Source organism: Lycorma delicatula, chromosome 1 (genome assembly GCF_047948215.1).
Source record: "Lycorma delicatula isolate Av1 chromosome 1, ASM4794821v1, whole genome shotgun sequence".
Taxonomy (NCBI): Eukaryota; Metazoa; Arthropoda; class Insecta; order Hemiptera; family Fulgoridae; genus Lycorma; species Lycorma delicatula.
The window spans coordinates 230282582-230305530 of NC_134455.1; the positions used below are offsets into that span (position 1 = coordinate 230282582).

The window sequence follows — 22949 nt, forward strand, 5'->3', positions numbered from 1 at the left end:
AACTGAGGAATCTTCTTTTTCTTAATAAAAAAATTAATTTACTTTAGAACATCGAGAAAGGATTTTCTTAAAAAGATAAGCGATTTAGAAATGACAGAATGAAAGTTTAAAATGCTTTAATTATTTTGTAAAATATGTCTAAAGGAGTTATAATTCATCAAAGAACTGTTTCATGATTTTATGTGCCTCTATTTTTTATTCTTCTTGATAGATAAATTACATAAAACTATCTTTAATTTCTTTTTTATTTTCAGTCACTTTTTATTAAAATCTTAAAACACAAATAAAAATGTATTAATAATAAAAAGGATTGTGTAAAATAAACCTACATAATCCTCTATAAGATATGAATATATTTGTACATATTAATAAAATTGTAATATTATAATTGATAATTTGAAAGATTAATAAAATTTGATTGATTAATAAACTTTATGATTATTTATTATCTATAATTAATGTTGTTTTATGCCATTTTATTCTACATAGACCGGTCATAGGTCGGTTGATGGTGGCTTCTAATCCTTCTTTGAGGGGAGGCAAGCTACGATTAACTTATTATCTTGCATACAATTTAAGTGGTATCAGATTTGAACAAGATTTGCAAATAGGTCGGTGAACTATTGTAGAAGTAGTATTTCACTGAGTAAAACATATTGAGCTAACACACTTCTGCAACATGACCCAGCCACTTTAATTTTATATGGTGTGCCTGATGAATGATTTCTCTTAATTTTTAAATGCATTTTATTATTCAGCTTCTCAAAACAAATATTACAGTTTTTCATTTTTAAAATTCACCCGAATTCATTATTAATAAATTCCTTAATAATTCATAATTCTTAATCCATCCTGATTGAAATATCTCTCACTTGGAAACTTGACTATAGATGGAAAACCTTTAGTCTAAAAACTAAATTTTTTCAGGATAATGAAAACAAAATATTTTAGGCAGTTAATAAGTTTCAAGCAGTACTAATTTGTCTAGATTAAAAAATCACTATCTTAATTTAGTTTTTGTTCAGATTTTTGAAAAGAAAAAAATTGTAATGAATGAAATTAACATTGAGAAAAAAGAAACCTAACTGCTATATTCTGTTAACATCATGAAACGAACTACTAAGCTTCAAAATCATTGGCAAAACTGGTAGAGCGGCAAGTAAAACAATTCACACCTTCCGACACTAACGATACATTTTGCGTATGAGTATCCTGTACGATGTCCTTAATTAAGACTAATTTTTAAAAGTGAAGGCGTTAAATTGCAAAATGCACAAAAAAGTTTAATATTTAAACATAAATCAGAGTTTCCCTATTTCTATATCAATGTTCCCTTAAAACTCGGCAACTGTTGATCAAGCTGATCGGTTGATTATTATATCGAATTGAACGTAAAGTGAAGGACATGAAAACAAAACACAAAATTACATTAATTTTCTGCCATAACTCGGTTATTTTAAAAATAAAATGTCATTTTGTTCAAAATAAAAGGATTAATATTTTAGCAGTAATATACATTTTGATAAAACTTATAGATACGGATATATAACCGATTGAAAAATAACTATGGCCACCATTTTGTAATTTGCGAAAGTATTTAAGCCCTGATTTTTTGATAATTTTAAAACTTTATTGCCAAGACGCTTACCAAATATTAATTTGATATCTCTATTCGAATTTGAGATATAAATATTTATATAAAAATAACAAAATGGCGGACAGGGGGAGAACGAAGGAGAAATTTCCATTTTTCCTAAAGATATTGGTTGTTTTGTTTTGCAAGAAAAATCAGAAAAAGTATAGCCATCCCACCATTTTAAAAACACTCCGTATATTTAAAAGAACAGTTTGAATATCACCAGGTTTAAGTTTTGTTAATCGAGAGACTACAAACATGAGACCTTTGATTTGAGAATAAAGAAGAGTTTTTCATTTTTTGTGTATTAAAAAAAAATATTTTTCTGATGGTAGAACGCGTATGAAGAAAGTATCACAATACTTAATTTTTGTTCATTTAGGAGTTGGGACAATTAGATCGTAGCGGATAGGGAAACCGATGGACATTATGCATTATGATTCTTTTTTTTATGATAAAACACATTTTCAAAAACCTCTTTTGGAATGTGCCAATTTTTGAAGTTTTGTTAATTGGGAGGATTGGTGCCTCCGTAGGTACGAAGGCTTTGCCGACTTGAACACCTCTACGTACCATCTTTTTATTTTTCTGGAGGTGGTTCAACAATTTGCAAAGTAATAGTGTAACAAACACAATATTTTGTTTTGTGTCATTTGAGGAAGTCTGGGAGACTACTGTACTGTGGAAGGCAACGGGGTGAAAACGTCTTGCGTAGAATTTTTTCCTGAAGACAAACAGTTTTTGAAAAAAAAGAACGGCTCTGATATTGTATTATTTCATTCTATTAACTGAAGGGCAAAAGGGTATGAGCAATTTAGGAAGTAAGAGGCCATGAAGCTCTTCTTTTTCCGAAGGTAAAAAAGTAAGTAGTTCTCAAAGTCCTTTAGAAAGGTCAATTTTTTATGATTGAGGAAGTAGAAAAAAATTTTAGTAGGAACAGTTAGAATATCGTAATAGTTCATTCTTTTGTTAATTATAGGCTCGAATGTGCAACAGAATCTGAAATTCTTGAATAACTTATGTAATCTAATTACTATTTTAAGATAGAACGAAATTTAAAAATAAAAAATAAAAGGTTTGAATATCGTTAAGTTTCAAATTATTTTTTAATTATGAAGTTTATTATTATTATTTTAATTTTAGAGAATATTTACTTTTAAGGTCAAAGAGGCGCGAACCATTTCTCTAAGATAGTTTTTAATGTTTCTGATAGTAGTGAAGACTTTGAAAAAGAAAGTTTGTAGTATCTTTAATTCAATTGTTGTTGATTTATGGACTAAGGGAAGAGTAAAAGCTAGCATGAGGTAAAATGATCTGACCTTTTTTCTTTTATATTACTTAAAAAAATGAAGTTAGAACGTATTTTGGAAAAAAAGAAATAGAAATTTGTCAAGTCTTTACTGAAGAAAATCAGAAAACTGGATATTGCAGGAGTTTGGGCCAGAGGAGAGTTATAGTCGTTTAAAATCTTTCAACCCGAGTGATGTTATGCTTTTGATCCTGTTAAATCAGATACAAAAATTTGTGGAAATGTAATAAACGATTTTTTCAAATAAAATTACTTTTATTTGTTTATTATTAATCGTACTGTCATAATTTTGCTAAGGCAGCAAAATTGGGAGGTATCCGGAAGGCTACGTAATTATTGTTTGATCTATGACAATCGGGAAAGAGTAGTTTAACAGTATAGGATTTTTCATATTGGTTCCGTAGTTCTTACGATTGCTCCGTGTTTCTTAAGAAACAAACACATAAACTCCGTTTTCTTATATGACGTTACAGATTTACGATGGATTTGTTTGTCACCGTAGCTGATCTGAAAAGCTACGGCTTGGATTTTAAACCTATTTTACGTCTTATAAGAAGTAGAGTATTTAAAAAATTTGAAAAATATTTCAACTTTTGAATACAAATACGCATTAAAAATGTACATTCTAACTATTTTGTCAAACATTTTGTTGCGCTTACTGCAGCAACTTGTGTCGTGGAAATTTTGTCTCACGAGTTCGACAATTATTGTAACGTGTGTGTAAACTTGACAATAATTTTGCAAAATCATGGCGTTGTTTAGGTGTGTAATTTCCTACTTATTATCTTACTTATGTAGATTTAAAAAAAAACAACAATATAACCAGATTGTGCAACGCACAAAAATACTTTGATGGTTCGCTAAAAAACTTAAGAGTGGAGAGGGATGAACACAATTCTGCAATATGATGCTACAAAACTCGTTTTGCGTGAACTATGAAGGGTAATATGAATAGAGAGAGATTTACAATATAGGTTTGTCAAATTTATCGGCAAACCGTTCGACAAAGATCATGTTGTAACTCTTACTAACGAGTAGACTATAGAATAATGTAATTTATTCCAAGCAATCTACAAAATGTATTTTTATTTCGTATATGATATAAGTTGAATAATTTAAAAGACTTATCGTAAGACTATGCAAACAGAGCATAAAAAAAAGCCAATAAGAACTTAGCGTACCGAGAATTTAAATTTACATGAAATTAAATAACGTAGTTTCTTTCAAATATTCTTTAATTAATTTTTGTTTGTGTTTAGGAACACACCCAGAATTTATTAAATCCATCATTGTTGGTATTATCAATTTATTTTTCTAAAACTAAATTTAACTATTAACAAAATTATAAAAAATGTAACCAAATTTGGATTTAAGATGTCATAGGCATTTATTAAGAATCTTAATAATATTTAGTTTGATTTTACTGTTGGCTAAAAACGATTTGTTGAAGTCCTATACTTCAATGATTATTTATAACCTTATAAATTACCGTGCACGTAAAGTAGCTCGACTGCAAATAAAAATGCTCAGTAAGGGTAATTTAGTTTATAAATTAAACAATAATATTTTTTTCATAAAATGCTATGAGAATAAATAAAATTAAGTAATTATTTGACAAAGCTCACCGATTGATGGTCTTTTTGTAGATCCGCAAGAACAACATCCACTGCCTCCACCTTGAGTGTATTCCCGATTATCAGCTTGATTGGTTTCATATTTTTTGCCGCGGCACATGAACAATTTCCGTAAAATTGCAAAAAGTCTGTTTGTAGTTTCCTTCTTTGACCTTTTCGTTTTCTTTCTTTTTTTATTTTCTTCATTATCTGTATCGTTATTGCTGTTTTGTTTACCGTTGCCCTCATCGTTCTTAATTTCAAGAATCTCTAATTCAAAAGTATCTTCATCATCTACATTATTCATTTTTATCACCGTGGCGGTTTTCTTTTGACGAAAGTCCATATGTAAAATCCACTGGTTGATTTATCGTTCATTTTTTAAAAGTCATTATAAATGGCAAATAAAGTTTTAATTTGAAATATTATTCGTTAAATAATATATCTTATTATTGTCTTTCAATGTAATTGAATTTATCGTTCCTTAAAATATACGTACTTTTAAGAATGTTCATGATGTAAAACTGATAGAGAAAAAAATAGCAAAGAAAACATAACGGAAAGAACATAAAAATAGTTTAGAAAAAATCGGTTTAGAAAATTGCGTTCTGAAGCATTTTAACGCAAGATTGATGTATAAATAATAGTTTTTATTATATTCTACTATTAAATAATATAAAATGAAATTTACTAACTCTCTATGCTGTTGCCACTTACTTAAATAAGATCTTTATATAACTAAATTTTTAAAGAGTCTTTAAAAAAGTACAGTTCATTATATAACTCATCATTAATTAACATTAAATGTTTCTGCCCTGTTACAGTTTCCTAACCGATACATTAAATGCATGTCACACATTTTCGGAAAAGAATATTCAAACTCCATGATAATAAAACAACAAAATTTAAAATATAAACCAATGACACTGAATATTAAACAAACACTTACCAAAAGTAAACAATGAGTTTAAATTACTTTAAAATCATATGGTTTTTATTTTTAAGTAATGTGCATTGCATTTTTTCATTATTATCATGATCAGCAGTAATAGTCGCTGTGTAAAATCATTCAAAAGTGAAAAATTAATATAAATTGTTTTATTAATCAATCAATTGTTTCATTAATGATAATATATCATTATTGTTGATATCTAACTGATGAGAAGTTTTAAATTAGAACCTTACGTCATAAGTAATGCATTTCATATACGCTCTTTGGTGCGCCCATTGGAAGGGGCAGCCAAAAAGGGTGTCACACGCGTTATCGCTTTCTTTCTCGCAGTACCGGCACTGGGAGGTGCTAAGTTTTCTCTACGGTGGAGGTATTTGAGGAAGTAGCCATGTCTTGTGAGGAACTGTGTGAGAAAAATTTACCCCACCGTGCGATCAACACATCCAAGATCTCAGATTTTTAATGAAAGGTCTGATCCACTTCCTTCCTACTGCACTGTACCACCTCTACTATCTTGGCTGCCCAGCTACCACCGCTCTGACAGTCTGCTGGCAGAGCTGGTAGATTTCCAGAGCGTAAATGTTTTCACAGCGGGATCAAACATCGTCCTGTATGAACTAGCAACTCTTAGAGTCCCTCTAAGCTGTACAGAAGCCACGCGGGCGCTGTACCTCCTACACGTCCACCCATATCTCAACCTCGTAGAGCATAGAATGTGTTGCGAAAATCTCATCCTTTTTTCGTAGGTTTATTTTTCCTTTCACGTTGGTCGTCAGCCTACTAAAAACCGCCGTCACGTCTGCCACTTGTCATACATCCTCTGGATATGATCCCAAAAGGTGAAATTAGTTCACAGTAGATCTCCCACCTACTTTTGCAGATCTTCTGACGATCTATTTTCATAGGGACGATGGAAGGATTTCTTCTTCTGGTCACCATAATAATCTCGGTTTCCGAAAGGGCCAGTTCGAATCCGTAATCAGCCATCTAACGATTTACTCTACTTACCGCCAAGTTCAGTTTGAGCTGATTCAGGTCGGCAATACGGGCGGAGATAAATTCACCCTCATTGACCGCGTACCCAATCATAAACGCATCTTACAGCATCTCAATTCCGATTAAGCAGACATAAGACAATCCCAGACAATCCCAGACAATCCCAGACAATCCCTTGGACCATCCCCTCACGAATGTCGTACCTGAGTATCGATCCCTCAGTTAGTCCCCGGTCATGGCAAGAAGGTACTCAGGAATTTGAACTCTGCTTAAAGTGTGTTCAAAATATCACACCATCTGGTAGAGTTGACGGTATCCCTGCTAACGTTACCAGCAGGCCAACTGCCAAGCCGAAAGGCAAGGTGCCGCGCAAATATAAATCGGATTCCTAAAATCTGACAAAATTTTAATATTAGAATAACAATTATTTATAACAATTATTGTTATATATAACAATTATTGCTGAGGATGAAAATTTTTAATGAAACAAATGATTCTGAAAAGTAAACCATAAGTTTCACAATATTTTTTGGGGGAAATAAAAAAGGAAATTTGGAGTTTTTTGAAATATTACTCCAAATCAGTAGCGAGATGGCGGAATAGAATTATCGTTATTTTTGGTAACGGTTAGATCATTATTTTAATTACATCATTTACACGATCGGTTAAATTTTTATGAAGTACAAAACAAATATTTTTTCCCAAGATACAGGTTATTTATAATTCAGTATGTAAATTCACTCTATTGGTGTGAAGTGGCGTTTGGTTCCGTCTTTTCCATTAAGCAGTTCCACCATAACTCCAGAAGGGGACGACGAAATTTATTTCTTATCATTAACTCAATGTGTCGTCAATACCAAGTCTAATTCGAAGAAGAGCCAAAATCGTCCAAAATTCACAATTAAACTTCTCAGAAATCTTTCGGAAATTAAATAGTGTTTCTTTCTCTGCAGTTAATGTTGAACATTCTTTATTTTTAAAGTGAAAGCTACAAAGTAGATCTGCTCCGTACAATAGGTGATGTATAATGGTGGTTGTTGTGGCAAACGGATCAGTGCTACTATCTTAACAATTTTTTCCACGATTCAAGTCCTCATAGATCCGAGTTTTGTAAGCTGGTCTATTGTTTCTTTTTTTTCCATGGAAATTGTAATTATAATATTATATTTTAATTGTAAATCTCTTTAACTGAAAAATTAACTACTTTGTTTTATTCATTTGAAAAGAAGTTTTGCGTAAACTCAACACTTAGAAGAAATATAAGTGGAATTTTACCTACAATGACTGCAATTTTAAGTAGGTATTCCATTAGTAAAAAAAAAAAAAAAATAAAATAAAAACAATAAAAAAAAATTAAAAATAATTTATTTTAATAAACAAAACACACACACACACACACAAACACATGTATAAAAAATGTGATTTGCTTAAATATTCTTCTTCATCTTCTTATATTAACAGATCACACAGCAGGCTGTTCTATAGTAGGGTGTTCACTTCCAAGATTTTAAAATAAATATTTACGATTATTTTATTTTTAATTTTTGGATCCTAATTTGATTCAAAGTGAGTGAGTAAATTTCAGTAAAACATTTCTCCACCAAAAGAAGAGAAGGGCCTCATAAAGGTTTCTAGTGTTGTTAAACGGAAGTGTACTCTTCATCAGTCGAGGCCAGTTTTATTTGTACACTTCTGTAACTAGATAATGAAGTTACTGAAAATCACCCTAGCAACTTTTAAATTTACGTAGCCTATTTTAATAAAATACTTATTGTGCATATTTTAATGAATATTAAGATACTTCCTGGCCAATCCTTTTGTCAACATTTTAGTTGTGATATTGAAATGTGTTGAACACGTATCTAACCTAAGTTCAAACGTAAATGTTCAAATATAAAATAAGCAGTGTACAAGAATACCTGCATTCAATAAACCAAGCACGATGTACCACAGAATGGCAATGGAAAAAACCGTATTGATTACTAATGTAATATTATACCAATACAGCGAATTGTCATTCTTTGCACTATTCAAGAATTATTTTTAATATGAAATATATTTTTGTCATAATATTAATAATATCTTTTCATGAAATATTTTTGTCATAAAAAAACAAGTTAAATTGGGTTTGTAACTTGTATTTTTCCTTAATAAATTGTATCTAAATATAAGTAAATGCATGTTCGGTTTTAAATTTTTTTTTATAGAAAGTCAGTAATTTATTATTTAACATGTTTTTGTTGATTTATTAATTTGATTAAAAAAAATAACTGAATAATATAATAGCTTAGTAATAAAATAGCTGATTTTGGACTCTGAGGTTTTAAAGACCTGTTGTAAAAAAAAAATCATATTAATTTTATAATAAAATAAAGCTCTGCTTTTCTACTTATTTTGTAAAGAACTAATTTAAACAAGAAATCTTTCGTTAATAGTCAAGAATATTTTTACAACTTTTTCTGGAATGAGACATTTCGAAGTACCAAATTTTAAAAAACAGTTCGGAAAAATACGTAGTTACTTCATGAATTGTTAAAATATCTTTACAGACTAAATAGATGTTTATTTATTAAAATTCAAGATTGAACTGAATATCGATTTACTGTCTTTAAATATCAGGCAATTTCATCTATTACTTTGAAAGCTTTTTAAAAAGAACTCATATTTGTCACCAAAGATCACATCAAAACGCGTTTTTACATAGAATGAAAAATTTCATAATATTATTTCAAAAATATAGTTACCCAAAAAAGTTAGGATCGTATTTATTAAAATAGGATTTTTTTTGGTTTTAATTTCAGAGAGGTTTTTTTTTAAAGCAGTTTGAATTATTAATCACTGTCACTTATTGTTTATTTGTCAAAAACGTTTCGTCAACTGTTATATTTATCTTTTTAATAATCTGTAGTGTAACCGTATATTATTTAAATTATTTTCGTCAATTTTTTTTAAAAAGTATTATTATAATTTGTTGAAGATAACAAAAATGGTATTTTCGGCAATAAGATTGTTAACTGGCACTACAGAGGTCATGTTGAAAGTAATAACCTTAATGATTAGTGCTTTTATATTCAAAGCCCAATAAAATGTTAAAGGACAGAAATGGTTTTTTCAATTTAAAATTTAAACTGCTGATAAATTGGAAAATTGGTTTCTTTTTTATTAATTAGTGCAACAATAGTAATTATTATTTTAAAAAGAAGATTTTTCTCATAAACTAATTTTAATAAAACTAATAATAAACAATTTTGTTACATGTTATATTAAGTTTGTTACATTTTGTACGAAAAATATCATTCTAATTATAAGTTGTTTTTGAAGAATGATCTTCCATGGAAATACTGAAATACTAAGTAAATTATTTTTAAATTCACAATTTGAATAGCATATTCATAAAGATTATTGTCAGTAAATCAGGAAGATTTATATTGAAAGTATAAACAAATTAAAACAAACATAAATAAATAAAATAGAGTAAGAGTTTGATTAAAATTTCATAAATGATTAAAAAAAAAATGAATATCGTTTTCCTATTCGAGTAAGAAATTTCAAGTCCGCGAGCGATTAATATAAACACTTTTTCAGTTTGGTAGTTTACAGTATTGTCAAAAGTTAGGTTATTATAGTTACCTCTTACCTCGCAAGCTATCGATTGAAATGCCTCATACTTTTTTATTAATTCACACCTTATCCGGCTAGAATAAATTTTTCCGGTGTATTCTAGGAAATTTATAACTTTCTGAAACTGTGTCACGTGTATAAAAAGTGTGTAAGCGAACGTAACCGAACACCTGTAATTAATAATGTACCTGTGTTTACTAATTGTTTAAAGCTATCGAACTGTAATTATTTATACAAAGGCGCGTGAAAAAGAGTAAAACATAGATACCCATTCTAGATGCTATGTATACTAATATAAGATCATGCTAAACCATATTTTATTTCACTTTGAAAATGCGACAAAAATACAAGACTACACAAGGGTCTACATTATCCGACTTCAGAAGTAGGGCCAAAAGCAATGGAAAACACAAATTTCAAAGGAGCAAATAAAGAGAAAAAAATATTTTACGCTAAATAATTGGAATACGTTATTATTTTTTTCATTCGGAATTCAAAGTTAAAACAAAATCGTAGAATGAAAAATTATAGAATTTATGTTAAATAACCTGTTTATTCATCGCACATTATTGAACACTGCCTGAATATTCTATATTTTAAAGTAATAGTATCCGACCGTAAAATGTGATATTATCGTTATAAGCTTTGCTTATTTATACGCATATTGCCTGCTCATTCAGTTTATGCTCTTTATCGAACTCATTATAAAGAAAAAGTATCAGTTTCTTGTATTACTGTATTACTACGTAAATGTTTGGTAAACATGACCTCACTAATAAAAATAAAGTTATTTTTTGGCCACTCTGAGAAGCGTCAGACGAAACAATATCGAGTAATTACAAGTCGAAAAATTGGAAGCGCGCGGGCGTGTTTATCTACGTATATATTATACATACGTAATAATTATACATGCATGCGTGTGCCTACATGTACAAGGACGCACGATCTTGTTCTCTAGATCGCATAGTATTAAAATATTAATTTTGAGATATTTAAAACGAAGAAGGTTTATATGAAGATCAAACTTTCCTTAATAACACCATAATTATTTTTTTTTGTAGCATATATATATATATCTATAAATTTACAATTAAAGGATTAATATAGATAAAAATTTGTACATTTTTAATTTTACTTTTTTAGATAAGCATTTTTAGTGTTTTAGATAAGCGTTTTATTTTTCTAATTTTATATCTATTAATTGTTTAAATAGATCCACTGATTTTACTATGACGTCCATACCTTTACGCCTTTCGTAAATTACGGGTAATAGGTTATTACCCGTAGTAAGTCTTAAGGTGTTAAACGAGAGAAGGCTATAACGTTTTACAATAATGTTTAAGAATTTTTCTCTGAGGAAACTGTGTTTATGGAAGTACAATAATTTTTTCTTTTCAAAATATTGTTGTAACATTTAATTTCTAGTGTCTTAATATTAAAAAGGTACTTTTCTTGGTATTATAGTATAAATAAATTTAAGATACACCTTAAAATTAGAAATGTGCGAGCAAAATATAAGTTATTTGGATATCTGTTTTAATTTATAGAGTTTTCAGGTTATGGCTAACCGAAACTGATAATTTATATATTTAAACCGGAAAAAAATAAAAAAATACCACAGAATATTTTTGTTTTCTCTACCTACATACTTAGGCGCAAGCTAACACACAAATTATTATTGAAAACAAGGTGATATACCGCATTTTATTGATTTAGAAACAGAAACGTGAATAAATTTGACAGAAAAATAGTTTTTCAGAAATGTAAAATCCCGGGAATTCCAGTTACAATTCGCTGGGCTAAACTACTGCTAGAGCTACGTAGAATCGATAAAAAATTTACTGCATATGTAAAAGAAAGAATATGTAAAACTTTATAATGAACAGTTATAAATTTATGAGAAATCTCACAACTAGAATAACACGTAAAAATTTTTAACAGATATTTTCAAACGTGCTTATTTATTTTTATTTACGTAAACATTTTGTTCAATTTATTCATAAAAAAAATATTAAAAACTACGATTCTGCGCTAAATTATTAGTAAACTTAAAATGAAACACAATATCAAACCGCCAGATTATACATATAGCTACGATTACTTCATAATTTTCAAAATTGATCTGTTTATCCTACCACCATCACTTTAATTCACACACGCAGCCACGCGCGTATATGGAAAAATTAAACAATGCGGAATGAAAGCCGACGCAGTACTGTTGAAAGAGGCGGCAGAAACCACGAGACTACATAAATACTGTACTACATGAAAGCAGAATCAATATACTAACGTAAACCTTGTGCTTAGTACAAGAGAAGTGCTAAAAAAGTCATACTAGAGTATTCATTACAAGCGCCATTTTTTATCCAATTTTAATTTTTACTTTATTCTACCACCAGAATAATTTGTTTTATTTAATAAAACAAATTTAGTTGAGAGTTTTTTATTAGTTGTATAATCCTCTCTCTCTCTCTCTCTCTCTCTCTTTTTTTTTAGCCTTCGGAACCATCGTAAGGTATTACTTCAGAAGGTGATTTGAATGAATGTAAATAATGTGTAGTCTTGTACAGTCTCAGGTCGACAATTTATGAGATGTGTGGTTAATTGAAACCCCACCACCAAAAAACACCGTTATCCACGATCCTAGTAAAATGATTTCTATTAACTTAACAATAATGAATAGTCCTAACGATAAAGAATAATAGTTCTTGAGTTTAATTAAACATAAATATATTTAAATCTATGTTACTACAAAAAAAAAAGCTGACAAGATATTTGTAATACTTTCCTGGCATTGGTAATTTATTCTTACATAGTGGAAAAATAATGATACATGAAAAAATTATCTAAGATTTTTTTTGGGGGTGGGAGTAATTTGTGACAAAGTTTTATTGTAAAATTATCATTATATGTTTAAATATACCAAAAAAAGTTTAAACAATTTTAAAAAGCAGTATTTTTTTTATTTTTCTACTGCTTCCCATCTCAAAAATCACCTTTCAAGAAAAGTTTTTTTACTTTCTACGTTTAATGTGTTACATGGAAGAAACTAAAAAAAAACATTTTCCACTGAAAAATGTACAACCAATAAAAAGTTACCTAAAACTTATTTTTGAGGGTGGGAGGTGAATTATAATGAATTGTTGTGACGCATTGTTTTATTGTAATATTATTATTAAAAGTATAAATAAACCAAAAAAGTGTTAAAAAATTTTAAAGATCAATATCTTTTAACTTTAATTGTTTCCCCAACTCCTACTATTGCCCCAAAGTATTTTTTTCTTGTTCGCTTGCAGTACTATTATGCCTATAAAGGAAAAGCTAGACATAATAAAAAAGATGCGGTTAAAAATAAGAAACAAATAAAAATGTAGGCTTATTTTGATTTTTGTGGAAGGGAATTTTAGGCCAAATTTAAAAAAAAAATGGTAATGTATGGAGGTACGGATGTATTGCGCTTAATATAAAGTAGAAATATAAAGTTTGCAAAATTTGGGAAAAATTGACTCCAAAAACCTATCTACCTCACCCTCTGGAAATATTGACACCAAACTCTTACCAACCAATTGCTTCATATACACGAGTTTCTGCGTCAAATTTCATCAAAATCGGTTAGTCAAGTGAAAAGCTTATTAATCTTCAAACGCACCAATACAGATACAATTCGTACAATGAAAAAAAAGACTTGCGTTGGAGAAGGTCAACACTGTATTACTACCGAACCTGAAAACATTACACCCATCTAACAGGACAAAAATACGAGCAATATAATCGTTATTTATGCACATTTGATTTTTTTTATAGTTTTCAAGTTTTATTAATTATAATTCATTATTAATAATTCAATAAATAAAGATTGCAAAACCAAGAAGTTTAATTTAGGTGTATTTTTAAACTAAAAAACTTAAGTGCTTGAATGCATATTTTATCCGTAATTACACTAAATTATATGTACAATTATTATTGTACAATTATTTTCAGTTTAATATTTAGAATTTTTAATTTTGTTTTTGTACGATTGTTTTTATTTTTTATTGTACTCTTACTATTATTAACATTTACTTGAAATTTGCGTTATATGTCGTGTTCCTGTGCAAGTTCACTATCTTCTCTTCTTCAGCAGAACAGTCACTTTCATTACCACTGCCTAGATGCATGATAAATTTACCTTTCATTTCGTCGATTAACGGTTTCATCTTCTTAGGCTCAGTTTCAGCTTTTTCGCAGCGTTTTCTACTTGTTCGCAATATGGTTTCCTATCATCCTTATTCATTTTTTCCTCAGCTAACGTTATAATATCTGACTTAAAAATGTTGCGTTATTATTATCAACATATCTTTTCAGAGCTGATCATACCATCGCATCGGATTAAAATCTGGATTTTAAGGTGCAAGTCGTAGAACCTGATATCCGTGTTTTTTAAAAGTTCATCAAAGTGGTGTTCTATATTTGAATTTCTATGTGATTAATTATATCGTACAATTCTGGTTTTAAGATTCCTTTATTAAACAGAATATTGTTTTTTTTTTAACCGGTTAATCATAACACTTTTCCTGTAATTAAAATTTGGAGGCTTCTCTAGAAGTGAACTGTAGTATAGTGCATTATCAATAACAACCGCTGACTGGGGGAGAAGACCAGGAATTGATTTTTCAGATGCCTACTTCATGAAATGTTCATTGTTGGCGCTGTTGTGATAGTCACTTTTGAACTCGTTTTCAAGTTAACATCGCGTTCGGAATGAACTCCATTTCACCTCTAGCGTAGATTGTGATTAACCGATCACTTTTATTAATCGGAACTTCTACTCCTGCACGACTTTCATCCGATCACGGTTTTGTCGTCAAATGGTATTTTAAAATATACGATTCGTTCAAACAAACAATTGAAGAATTTTCTTTTCTGAAATCGGTCATTTCTCTTAAACATTCTATCCTCTTCCACCGGTCTTCTTTCTCAATCAAAAGTTTCCTATTATTATCAGTTTTTTACCATTTAAAAACTAATTCTTTCAGGATAGCTGCTGGTTAGTTTTAGAACCTTTAAATTGAATATTCTTTGGAAGTTCTTCAGTTATTTAATGCAACCAGTTAATTATGTTTTGCTTGAAACTCGTTTTGTTCTTTTTACAACGCCCTTGATCAAAATTGTCTAATCCACATTTTAACGTTGTTTTTGGTTTTGAACGTTGTTCATACTTTTTTGTGTGCTGAATGAGCACGACTACGATTTAGATTTAAGAAGTTTCTGCTTTTATTTTCTGAGTTTTGGACTTGTGATCGTGAAATACCACAAGCTACAGCGGTTCTTTCTTCACATTTTTTAGTGCGTATTTAAGTTTATTATCTATTTTCCTAAGTTTATAGATTTTTTTTACAAAATCGTATACATTATTAACTATTTTACGGAGCATTTTATTCTTAACTGTGGATTTAAATTAAGGATTTTAATTAAAAAAACTCCGTAACAAAAACGCAAAAAACATACGAATTCATTAATACACACAAAAAATTAACTAATACGTCACACATGACAGAAGGAAGCAACTATACCATTTGTACCGGGACACACCAAGAATTGAACTAAATAATTTTATTGAAAATTAAAAATAAACATTAGATTTGAATTAGTCAACTTTGCGAAAAAAATTACGTAGCTATTCTATGAATACGTATAAAATATCTAAGCTATTAAGAAATTATTATAATTTGTGGGGTATTATTTAATGATGATTTTTATTGCTATAAACATCATCCGCAACACTAATACCCATTAAAAGTTCATGTAATAATATAACAAATAAAATATTTTGACAGCCTTTATTAGTATCAAGGGTCATTCATTTTATGACTCACTTGGTGAAGGGAGTACAATAAAAATCTCTTAATACAAGTAAAAATTATCGTTTTCGTACTGTATACGGTAAACAATATTTATAAGTACGCTAAATGTTTTTAAAGAAATTATTGTCTGAAATTAAGCAAAATGTTAATACAATTTAAATATGAAAAGAATTTTTGCTATTTATGAAAACAATTAAACATACTATAGCGTAAAATACTTGATTTCTAAATGAGCCTAATATTACGAGAAAAGAGTAATATAATGCCCTACACAGCGACAGTCTGCCTCGTGCAAGCAAGCTTTTATTTTCATCGAACGCACTGTACATACCTACTTAAACCTTTACCAATAAATTTCCCAATAAACACGTTTCTCTGTGCCAAATTTCATCAAAATACGTTTCTCCAGACATAAGTTATTAAGCTTCAAACACGCCAACAAACGTACATGTACATACGTAAACTTTTACCAACAAATTGCCCCGTATTCAGGAGTGTCTGTAGTTTTTTCCTAAATAACGGCAGAATAAAGTAATGCTTAGATAGAGATAAGACCATACCAATATATTAATACAATATATAAAACAAGCAGTGCATGTTTGTAGAGAAAAATAATGATCATACTGAATAAACATTTTGACAGGATTCAGATTAAATCAACTTCATTTCTTAAAGTAAGCATTATCGATGTTTGCTTCTAAAACCCTACCATTGTATTAATTTATTTAGTGTAGGAATGCCAACGGTAGATATTTGCGTGTAATAGAATACAATTGGAATTATATTATAAAAAAAAAATATTTTATATAATATAATATTATTTAAAAAAATCAGAAAATATAATATAATTCAAATTGTATTCTATTATATTTTCTGATTTTTTTTTTAATCATCCACACCTTGCATGGATTTCTTATTTAGTATTAATTTTCTAGACGACCGCTTTCCCTTGTCTATCTGATGTGAAGAATATTTGTAGGGCATAAAGTAGTGTCACTGTTGAAATATTAGGTATCTTATTTCAGCTCTTTACATCAGTACTTCAGTATAATAAATTAAATCAAAGCATTTCATCCTTCGTCATTTTCACGCCCAATAAATCCATTTGTATTCTTCCTTCATTTCATTTCATTCAGTTACCAGAGATGAATAATAGTTTAAAAACATTCAGTAAAAATAAAGTTGTAGTACTTTGCTAGCATTGGCATTCTTATGTAGTGGAAAATGAAAAAAGTTTAACAAATTCAAAAAATTAATATTTTAATCGATAATTCAGACAATTCGGTTAAAAAACATGCAATAAATAAAAAAATAACTTTTTTCGATTTTTGTGAAAGGGAATTTTTGGGGAAATTTTTTTATTAAGACAAGCATGGACGCATATACTTAGCTTAATATAAAGTGGAGTTATCTATGCAAAAATTTGAGAAAATTGTTCCAAAAAAAATTTTTATTCCACCCCGTGGAACGTTTATCAAAAAATTGCTCCGTATACACGAATTTCTAGCATAATTTCATAAAAATTGGTTTATTCATTCAAAAGTTTTAAACACCCCAACAACGTACAAACTAAACACCCCAACAACGTACTACGAAGAGTGTTCCCCATTTTTTTGTTTTTTTTGGGGGGATTTCTGGGTCATGAAACGTCAAGAAATGAAAAAAACCAATAAGCCATTCTTTTAACTGATTAACCATACTTTAGATTTTGCAGCACCGCTCTAGATAATTATAATGCCAGGAAGTAAAGGAAAGTAAAAGTTATTAATTAATTTTAAAAACTTCTAACTTTATAACACAATCATTATAAGAAAAAAGTTTTTTTATATTTAGTTCCGTTGATAACTCATAACTTGTGTCATAGCAAGACATTAACAATTTAAATTGAGGATAATGTAACAAATATGTTAAGAAGTCATTCGGCTATATTTACTTTACGTTTTAAGTCCAGGACCTCAAACCAAATTAGATAACTCTCAGTATTTGATAATGTATAAAAGGGATCAGAATTATAATTTTTCCTCTTTCTTTCTGTTTTCACTCCTTTATCTTGTGTAATATTATATTTACTGTGTAAATAATATAACGATTTTTTTAAACTGTAAAATTTATGATTGGAAATAATTATTGAAGAGGGTCTAATGTCTGGTTTATATCGCTTTATTGACAAGTTCTATTTTGCTAGACAATACTCTACTCTACTAGGCAATACATTTATTACTATTCAATTTGATAAACAGTACGACATATTTTAAGTTTGTGTGTGTAATTAACGATAAAACTTCACTCACTTTTTTTCATTCTTCACCAAAGTACCTTTTCTATCTGATGTCGTAAAGGAATTGAAATTCTACAGTTAAGAATTTACAATGTGGCTCAGACCACGAAGGGCAGGTCCTACACGCTGATCCTAGACCTCCAGAGATGGCTAGACAACAAACACTGGAAATTAAGGTAGGAGTTGACCCAGTTTCTTACCGGTCACGGCTGTTCCAAAGCAGTGCATGTGGACGTTGATATTCTGCGAAATGTGACTATTGTGGGCAGGAACACACAGCAAAATATACGGTGTTCGTTGTGCAATCGGTTTTTGAAGCATAGGGAAGAATGCTGGAGGGAATTTGGCGTACTTTTCCCAGGTAAATCATAGGGAAGAATGCTGGAGGGAATTTGGCGTACTTTTCCCAGGTAAATTATAGGGATTATGCTGCGGACCGAACGGACATGGCATGTGGTGTCAGCAAAGTTTTTTTTTTTTTAACCTCCGGGTCCACAGTTAAGTATTATTTCAGAGGATGAGGGATGAGATGAATGATTTGTAGCGTTTGTGAAAATGCCATGCCTGACTGGGAGATTGGGATTCGAACCCGGGACTTCCGGGTGAAAGGCGAGACGCTACCATTCGCGCCACGGAGGCCGACGGTGTCAGCGAAGTTGGTGGAAATTATCCTTACTAAGATGGCGGACGAAGTTAGAGGTGAATGATTCCCTCTGAGTCTCCCTTGGGTTTGTGTTCATATTAAAGCTACTTCCGCCCCAAGGTGGAGGCAATGAAGAAAAACGTATATACCACTTGCATTAATTGATGGATTTTGCAAACCATTAGGAAGCTGAAATTTCTTTGGGGGAATTCTAATTACAACCTGAGTATCTCTTAAATTTTTAATACATTCAATGATTGTGATTTATGGTTTCTTGATCTATGCGGGAAAAAATATTTTGTTTCAATGAAAATTAGTCAGGATCTGGAAGCTAAATCAGCTGTCATCCTTGCCAAAGAATGTGTTAATAGATTGTATCTTCAAGGCCTCCTGTTGTTAATAGGAAAAATAAAGTTGTAAAATTAAATATACAAAAATATTTAAAACAGCATGGAAAGAAAGCAGAATAAGCGGAATTATGTATTGAAAATGTTTAATGATTGTTTTTAAATGTATTTATTTCTCTATCTTTGTATGTATGATTGATTTTTTTACTGTTAAATGTTAAATAATTATTTACAACCAAATTATTATTATAATTTTCGTTACACAAATTATAATTTGGTTGCGTGTAGCTGGTTCTGCTCTTGAAATACGCATGGAAATTTTTTATTCAATTTGAAGTTGGAGCAGGTATTACCATTAACTTTATCCCACGTTGTTTGATCGGTTCATTTGTTAGCGCTGATTTTTTGGGATTGGAGTTTCTAACAAAATCAAACCGTTATGTTTTCTTTGAAGCGCCTCAACTAAACAATAAACTTGTCATTATCATTAAATATTATCATTATTATGCTTAAGTTCTTATTCTTATCATTAATATTAGGTATTCTTATTTAAAATATAATGTCATCTCATGGCGCTCCATCAAAAAGTCAGAACAAATTTTCAAATACAAAAATGAGCTGTCAGATCACTGTTTGGCGCCCGTAAGTATGAATCCATATTTGGTTGAGCCGCGCGCCATACACCTTTTGCACCCATTAAAAAATCTATATTCAAAACAACCCGAAAATTGTTTTTAGATAGTTATTTGGAGTATTTGCAAGCTTCAATCTAAGGAACATCAAGTTTAGTAAAGTCGGAAATAGGGAAAATTTGCAATCATTGTTCAAATATTTTAACCACTCTTCACCCCTTTCAAGGTCGATTTTCGAAAAATCTAGAAACCGGTTTGCAGATATTCACATGAAGATTACTCACCAAAAATCAAGTTGATATATTTATTTGTACCGAGAATTTAAGAAAATAGCCGGGTTTCAAAATAATTCAAAATCCATTTTAACCCTTTAAATTCGGAATTTAAAAAAAAATTAGAAATTAGTGTTTAAATATTCATATAAAGATTAAACACACCAAAAATCAAATAGATATCTTCATCTGTTACCGATAAATTAGAAAAATAGTAAATTTCATTGTTACTCCTCTTTGAACCTTTAAATTCGGAATTTCAAAAATCGTTTCTTAGCGTGCAAGTGCACGCTAAGTTAGTTAGTGCACCGTTAGAAGAACATGTATACAAATTTTCGTCAATTTATCTTAGTAGTTTTTGCTGGGCGTTGATGAATTTGTCAGGACAAGTTGTTTTATAGGTACAGATTTGTCTTATAATGACGTGATCTTATTATTATTATTATGTTTTTTTTTTTTTATATAGGCATCGACTTATTCAACGGTCATTAGCTCTCATCACACTCTTTAAAATAAGATTTAAATCATCATCAGGTTCATCATATGTAAGGGTCCTTAAATTTTATATAAAAACCCCAAAAACAATACAAAACATTCAAACACTCACGTAGACAGTGAGAACAATTACAGGGTGTAAAGAGACCTGATATTAAAATGAAAAAAATAAATAAAACACAAAATAAAAATTAACAAGAATGTCTTCACAATAGAATGTTTTTTCTTTTTAAGCATCCCCAGGGCAACTGGAACTGCCGTTAGCATTACGTAGTCGCTGCAGGATGCCGTAGCGGTTGGCTGCCCCCCTATAATTTGTCCAGTAGGACTTAACCCATCGGGGTCTCCCCCGCGTCATAAGAGCAATTCAAACACCTGTTCAGAACGGGCCACTGTCAAGGTGGTCCCGCTTAAACCTGATCCAGTGGCTTGGTCGATAGCAACAGAGCTAACTCTTAAAAAGTTACTGGATCCGAGGAGAGAAAGGATCCAAGTCTCCCGGGTCACGAAAACAAGGAACCATGGCGTGATATTGGAAGTGGTTAGTGAGCGGCAGCCGAAGCAGCTGCTGGAGGACGACGTTTTGCAGAAGAACGGGCTGAAGACTCAGTTGTTGGCCGAGCGGAGGCAGCAGGTATTGGTATATGATATGCCAAAGGTGACAAGGGTTGGTTAACTGGCATTTCTCCCGCCATCACCTCATTCGGTTGCCTTACAGCGACCAAATGTCCAAAAAACTATGACCAAATGTCCGTGCCAAAAACGACTATTGTGCCTGAAAAACAGTTTAGCGATCAATAATCTAATAGCTCCTAGTGAGCTTACCTAACAGCGTGAGCGGACTAAGCGAGATGCCACACACCACCTGCTTACGTGTCCCAACCGCTAACTTGTCATACAATAAAACTAAACTGGGGAGGCGCACCCCTTGTTATTATATTAAAAAGACAGAAATTTCCTGTCACGCCTCGGTCGCTGAATGCCAGCTAGTACCTGTTCACCATTTAAAGCGCTTGGAATTTTATCTGGCTGGTGGCCAGCCATTATTTCTGGATTAGCTTCCCACAGCAGCAGGGTAGGAGTCATTTATACGTGATTATAAGGTGACAAGTGTAGAAGAGTCTGAAATCTTCAGAGGGTCAAAATCCTATCTTGGATATGGACGTCGAGGACTTCCTTAGGGAAACCAAGGTGGTTCGGCAGCTGGGGAAGAAGGAAGCCCCAAAGAGCCACTGGGTTTTGGAGACCTTGCCTAAGATACGGCAGGTCTTGGTGATCGGTGGACGTCTGTTTTTCGGGTGGAGCTCATGTAAGGTTGTCGACCATATAGAAGTCGCCCGATGCTTCAAGTGTCAGGGCTTTGGTCACAACTCACTCCGATGCAGAGCGCAGTCGGAGATGTGTGGTCACTGTGCTCTTCCAGGGCACAGGGCAGCCAATTGCCCTGCCAGGTCTGCGCCTGCCAAGTGCGTCGCCTGAATCTTGGTGAAAGGCAGCGATGCTGGACACGAGGTCGCGGGTAGGCAATGTAGGGCGTATGAGATTGCTCGGGCGAGAGCTCCATCCCTGTAGGGGATGAAGCTCTTGTGACGTAACCGATTGTCACACCACTCCCTCCGTTCTAAGCCCTGAGGGGCTTTATCGAAGGTCGTCTCTACACCCTCTAACTGATTACATCTCACAGTCATCAGCCAGGCCTCGGTCGGGATGTCACTGATGTAAATGCCTCCGCAGACATTTGCATCAGTAAAATACAAATAAAATTTTGCCTTCATATAGGCCTCAAACGAACATCTTCACATCCAACGTAACATGATTCCCTCAAACTAACTGACCGAACCTCGGAAGCGCAAACTCCACGCCTAGTCCAGATTTGACAGCACCGTTCGTGACTGAATGCCTCAGAAAACGAACGAGTTGAAAGTTAAATCAGTGATACACTCATACCAATCAAAATTATATCTTACGCAACATAGAAATTCAGACCAACACCCAAATAAGTCGACCAATTTAGGTCACCTAACAAGGAGAACACAACCTCATTCCGGTCCGCACAGGAGCTGGAGACAAACCGTGCAACCCCACCCAGTCCCATCATGGAGTCTCGCATGGCATTACAAAGTCTCGATCAGGACGCCCCCGGTTGCACAGACTACCATACCCCGGCGGCGCGGCCACTCCCACCAGCGGGAGCCCCATATCGAAGTGAGAGCTGTAAAGAATACAGCTTATGGCGACGCCTGAATTGAGGGAAGCCTTTGAGGACGGACTCCGCCATGTCGATCGCTTGCGCCTGGGGCAGTTAAACCTTC

At 31.5% G+C, this 22949-nt stretch overlaps 1 protein-coding gene across 1 annotated transcript in view; it reads right to left on the bottom strand.

Moving 5' to 3' along the window:
* ATP8B (ATPase phospholipid transporting 8B) overlaps positions 1–4940 on the bottom strand; it is a 99298-nt gene extending 94358 nt beyond the window's left edge. Inside the window, exon 1 of the mRNA XM_075354826.1 lies at positions 4571–4940. Within this exon, the coding sequence (XP_075210941.1) occupies positions 4571–4904 (334 nt within the window). The 5' untranslated portion in view covers positions 4905–4940. The remainder of the gene's footprint in view (positions 1–4570) is intronic.
* Positions 4941–22949: the final 18009 nt, after the last annotated feature.